We start from the raw sequence: 5,537 nt of genomic DNA, 5'->3' as shown, positions 1-5,537 counted from the left end.
GGCACAATCAAATTAGTTATTTAAACTTCTGACCCACTGGAATTGTGATACAGTGAATTCTAAGTGATATAATCTGTCTGTAAACAATTGTTGGAGAAATTACTTGTGCAATCCACAAAGTAGATGTCCTAACCGACTTGCCAAAACKATAGTTTGTTAACAAGAAATTTGTGGAGTGGTTGAAAAACGAGTTTTAATGACTCCAACCTAAGTGTATGTAAACTTCCGACTTCAACTGTATTTTTACAATGGATTGAATGAGTCATGATTTATGGGTGAAAACCTTTGTCATCCTTTGTCTGCAAGGTGGTGGGTTTTGTATATGACAGGTGGAGGAAATTGATAGCATCCTGAAATCTGAAATAGGGTATCCAACAAGGGGAGATAGGCATTGCTGAAATGTAGGTTGTCAAGCTCARGACAGTGCTKCTTGCTCTGATGGAAGGCTMTAGAATTCCCCAATCATGTCTTATCACTTTAATTGGGGAACAATGAGTGCAGTCTAGGAGGCCACTCCTCTGGATCTAGCAGGCTAAAAGTGGAAGTCAAATGGTTATGATAGGAGAGGTCTAATTATAAACGCCCATGCATTTAAGTCATTTAGCAGACGCTCTTATCCAGAGCGACTTACAAATTGGAAAGTTCATACATATTCATCCTGGTCCCCCCGTGGGGAATGAACCCACAACCCTGGCGTTGCTAGCGCCATGCTCTACCAACTGAGCCACACGGGACATTGATGATTTATCTTTTGCAAATTAATTGGTGGAATTTATATTCATCCTGTTCTATTCTATGACATTACATTTTATGAGTGACACATGGATTGCTGAATCRCCATATTTATGTTTTTAAGTGCAGTCATAGAGTGTGAGGGCCTGTGTAAGGACTCTCGTCCAGGATGTTTTGACGATGTGGCACWGTCTGGAATAGAATAGAATCTTTTATTTGTTATTTTTCTCCCCTAATTTCCTTAGTCACTTTACTAGCACAATGTTAGATTATTTCTTCCTGAGCCAAATTGAATTGAAATTGACACAGCCTTTAAATTGGCGAAGACTGGGCGGTGAGATGCCAAGAACAGACTGAGCAGAGCAGGTGCCCAGCACTGCCCACGGTCATTGGCACAAGTGGTCAGATTTTTATTCTGTGCACTGGAGAAGATAATGGACTAATTTGTTGAAGTCATGCAATAATTTGCCAAGACATGCAGTGAAATCAAAATAGGCCTTGCATACTAAATGTTTATTACTGCCTAAGCTATTACGGGTGTTATTACTATGCTGATTCTTGCAATGAACATAGCTTATTATACAGCCATCAATCAATAAAATTCAKCAACAACAAATATAGTCCTGTATTGAATTAATTTCCCCCATTCAATGTCAATAATAGGAACAATTTGAATGTTGGAATATTTAGTCTACTATGCAAGTCACAAATTGCAAAGTAGCCTAGCATTCTGAATTTTTTTATTATTAGTTTTATTTTGTGTGTATTTTTTGTATTGCTAGATATTACTGCACTGTTGGAGCTAGAAAACACCAGCATTTTGCTGCACCTGCGGTAACATCTGCAAATCTGTGTACAYGACCAATAAACTTTCATTTGATTTCTCTCATCACTTCACACTACAGGGAGAGAGAATTTTGTGCACACTGCCCACAAAATGAGATGGAAACTGAGGTGCACTTCCTAACCTCCTGCACCACATTAGAGAGAGAAATCAAATGAAAGTTTATTGGTCGTGTACACAGATTTGCAGATGTTACATAATATATATATATAATATGTATAAATATAATATTTTGAACTTTTGTGAGTGTAATGTTTACTGTTCATTTTTATTGTTTATTTCACTTTTGTATATTATCTACCTCACTTGCTTTGGCATTGTTAACATATGTTTCCCATGCCAATAAAGCCCCTTGAATTGAATTGAATTGAAACGGGGGAGGGAGAGGGAGACAAGGGACGCACTGAACGCAGAATGCAGAATGCATAGGATTTGCGGAAGTGAGGGAGCGGGTGGGGCTTCGCTGGGAACCGGAGAGAGAGAGATAGAGAGATAGAGATAGAGATAGGGAGAGAAAGAGAGAGAGTGGTCAGACTTGTGAGGCTTTTTATTCTAACAAATGAGACCGTATGTTTGACCCCGGGGTTCGCCTGCGTACAACAGCAAGCTGGATATACTCGCTCGGTCTTCGTTAGAATATAAATGGATGTCGTTTTTTTGTAGGCGCTTATCTGTGCGATAATGAAAGAACGCTTGAAATAGTTTATTCGCTTGTAGCCTATTTATGGTAGATAGCGCTTTGGCCCTTCTTTATTATAAGACAACGGGGATCCATCAAACGGCGGTAGCTATGTGAAGCGTWKAAATCGTTTATTCCCTTTCGTGAATTGAGGAATAATTATGAACAACGCGCAAGATATGTCTCCCGATTTTGTCTTGATGCGCCTGGTTTCCGCGGCCGAGGATGACCGCTTGGACGAGGAGAATGGGAATCTGTCGTCGGGTGGAGTGGTGGCAGGACTCGGTAAAGAGGTATTGGCTCATAGCAACATGAAAGCGGGCTTGGAATTCGCCCGAGATCCCACGACAGGCCTCGCGCATTCCGGCAATCTCTCTTCGCTGAACAATGCACAGCAGAGCGGCGGAACGGCGGCACCTGACACCGGGGTGATGGCGACTAAACCGTCGGTGTCTATTCCTCTTCCTCCACACAGCGCCATGGAGGCCAAGGGCTTTGAGTTCGCTCACAGAGGYGGCTTACGGCCTCAGCTCCTTGTGTTTCCTAACATATTGAGGGATGGTGAGGGGATTTTAGACTGTGAATCCGACGGTCGGAATCAGTCGAGGAAACATATTGTTTTGGACAAGACCTCCGGCTCTGTCTCCGACCTAATCGGTGGCATCAATAACAATACGCTCAGTGCCGGCAACGCGCAACAGCAGAACCATCTGTCCCAGAGCTGGGGTCTGCATCCCCGGGTGGTATTATCCACGGTTGCTGTCGATATCGAGGGAGGTGAGCTATGCCACCGGCACAGTTTGATCACCAACCCATCAGACTGGCCTCCCTTATCGGATAAATCCAATCCTTTCACCATGATAGAGTCGAAATGGGGGTGCACAACCGGGGAGCTGCCCGACGGCCCMGTGTTCGACCTGGCCAGAAGGTTCGGGGAGCTGGGGCTCGGCGCGGTACCCAAGATATTATTCAAGGACGGGGAGATGCCCCAGTGCTCGTGTCAGGGCGCACATGGGCCGGCACCAGCGGGGATGGGGCATGGGGATGACCCGACTGAGACTAGCGATGCTTTGTTGGTGCTGGAGGGGCTGGGGACTGGGGACGTGGCCAGGCTGGGTATCACTGGATGCCCGGAGGACGATTCGGATGAAAGTCGAGCACGTCGAGTTCAAAAGATGTCCGGTGCATTTTCTCTCAGTAGCTTTCARGCAGAGTTGACCAGACAGATGGAAGGGGTGGCTGGAGAACCTTGTCCGTCGGCGCACGGTGACGMACAAGTATGTAGCCTGCATGGAAACGTACCTAACCCAACTCAACCGAGCCCGGGAGATACAGAACAGAATCCGGAGGTGTCGAAAATACCTGGGGCCTCTGCGGCTACACCAAGCTCGGACCGACCTGTCAGTCCAAACCCTAGCCAGGCATCAACACCCCGGAAGCGGGCAGACAAGTGCGTCAGTGCGCCCCGGACTCCAAACGGTCGGGGAAGCGATGGAGAGAAAACACTAAAAGTTCCAGGGAAGTCCAGAAAGGGCTCACTTAAAATACGCCTGAGTAAACTTTTCAGAACTAAAAGCTGTAGTGGTTCCAATAGCCTTCTGGATAAGAGGCCATCAGTGGCCTTTTCAATCTCCTCCGCTGGAAGTCTAATGGATATGGCCAGTGGAAGTGGTGGGGAGCATGACGGGGACAGGTAAGGACTTCCACACTTTTAAGCATTGTGAGYAATTACTGATTGTATGCCTATAATTTATAGCAGGCTATAGAGGTCAACTCATTTATTGATTGGCTACAGTGCCAGGTAATATTGTAGAGCCTATCCTAAAGTATAATATTTTCTATCAGGATATTATAGGCCCATAACTGTCAGAATCTTTTCTAAATCTGGGTTTTTCTAAATCTAAGCTACCTAACTCTAATATCTATTTTTCACCCGATCACCTCTATATTCCATCCCTCTATAAYTTATTTCATTCCTATTTTGCTGTCTTTCTCTTGCCACAGCCAACCCCGAATGACCAGGGCCCAAAGTGCTTTCTCTCCTGCTTCCTTTGCTCCTTTCACTGGTAAGGGGCTCTACCATTTCTTGGCTGAGGAGGCAAACTCTGGTCCAAGAACTCACGTTTCTGTACTAGCATCACTCTCTTCCTCTATCATTTCCTTTCTCACATTAACTCTCYCTCTTTCACTTTCATTATTTCCATTTCTGGGTGCAGGTGAGACTGTTTCATTGGTGGATGTGGATATTTCGAGGAGAGGGGCGAACACTCCGCACCCTCCCACGCCTCCACCTCCGCCACGCAGAAGTCTCAGTCTATTAGGTACTTTACCTCCTTTCTTTCTCTCTGTTCTTTCTCTCTTTCTCTCTGTGTGTCTCTCTGTAGAGTAGCCTATTTTTCTCTGTGTGTTTCCTTGTGTCCCTCCCTTTCTTGCACGCATCTCTTTTGCTTATGTTTCTACCTGTAGGCACACACAAACACTAAAAATGATTCCTGCATACCCTCACTCACCCTACTCTCCTATACCCACCGTATTACCTCCCTCTCCTGAAAGCTATATCACAGTATATAAACATACCCATTCTGTTCTATGGTGATGGAGAGCCTAATAGCTTTACACCTTCTCTGATCCCCACGGCTACACTCACATCAACAGCCATAAGTCTGAGGGACTGTTGTATTGTGGCCTTATAGACCAGTGTTTCTCAACATCGATCCTGGGGACCCACCCTCTCGACCTAAAGGAATTGAATGTTCAGCCAGGCAGTGGAACAAGGACAAACCAATTTGCTGAATGTCACGTTGAATCACCCATTTCTCGCAACCTAGAAATATAAACTTACATCAGATGTTGTTTTGATTTGTTAGTTACCCTAGAATACTTCAAGGAGTGCATAAAAAAAAAATATATATATCTATATATATATATTAAAAAAAGGTTGAGATGAAAACTTCACATCACAGTGGGTCCAGAGGAGCGGAGTTGAGAAAGCCTGTGATATAGACCCCTCCCTGGTCTGAAACCCCCCTTCCCCCCTGCTCTGTTCCAGATGACATAGGTGGGCCGCAGCCTGGTCCTTTCCTAGTGAGTGTTATGGGGGCCTCCCTACAGTCCCTCCCCCTGCCTCTTYCTCCTCCTCATCCYTCCCATGCCACCATCCAGCATAGTATCAGCCTCAATGGTAAGACACCAGAGAGCAGAGGGCTGGGAGCTGTGCATGGGGCAAACGGGCGGACGGTGTCGTGATAGAGCACGTAATGGCCAGAGCTAAGACTCTGAAAA

The 5,537-nt window shown here is 45.4% G+C and overlaps 1 protein-coding gene and 1 non-coding gene across 2 annotated transcripts in view; one reads left to right on the top strand and one right to left on the bottom strand.

Annotated features, from left to right (window-relative positions):
- Positions 1-661: 661 nt before the first annotated feature.
- trnaa-agc (transfer RNA alanine (anticodon AGC)) lies at positions 662-734 on the bottom strand. Its single transcript has one exon. It is a non-coding gene; the product is annotated as a tRNA-Ala (tRNA).
- Positions 735-2,045: 1,311 nt separating this feature from the next.
- The window catches only part of LOC112067982 (suppressor of cytokine signaling 7-like), a 7,302-nt gene continuing 3,810 nt past the window's right edge, over positions 2,046-5,537 (top strand). The window contains exons 1-4 of the mRNA XM_070437981.1: positions 2,046-3,948; positions 4,260-4,321; positions 4,472-4,576; positions 5,305-5,497. Coding sequence (XP_070294082.1) covers positions 2,417-3,948; positions 4,260-4,321; positions 4,472-4,576; positions 5,305-5,497 — 1,892 coding nt within the window. The 5' untranslated portion in view covers positions 2,046-2,416. The remainder of the gene's footprint in view (positions 3,949-4,259; positions 4,322-4,471; positions 4,577-5,304; positions 5,498-5,537) is intronic.

Source organism: Salvelinus sp. IW2-2015, unplaced genomic scaffold, assembly GCF_002910315.2.
Source record: "Salvelinus sp. IW2-2015 unplaced genomic scaffold, ASM291031v2 Un_scaffold19, whole genome shotgun sequence".
In the NCBI taxonomy this organism is placed as follows: Eukaryota; Metazoa; Chordata; class Actinopteri; order Salmoniformes; family Salmonidae; genus Salvelinus; species Salvelinus sp. IW2-2015.
The sequence above is the reverse complement of the archived record's forward strand: the minus strand, read 5'-3'. Positions and strand labels throughout refer to the sequence as shown.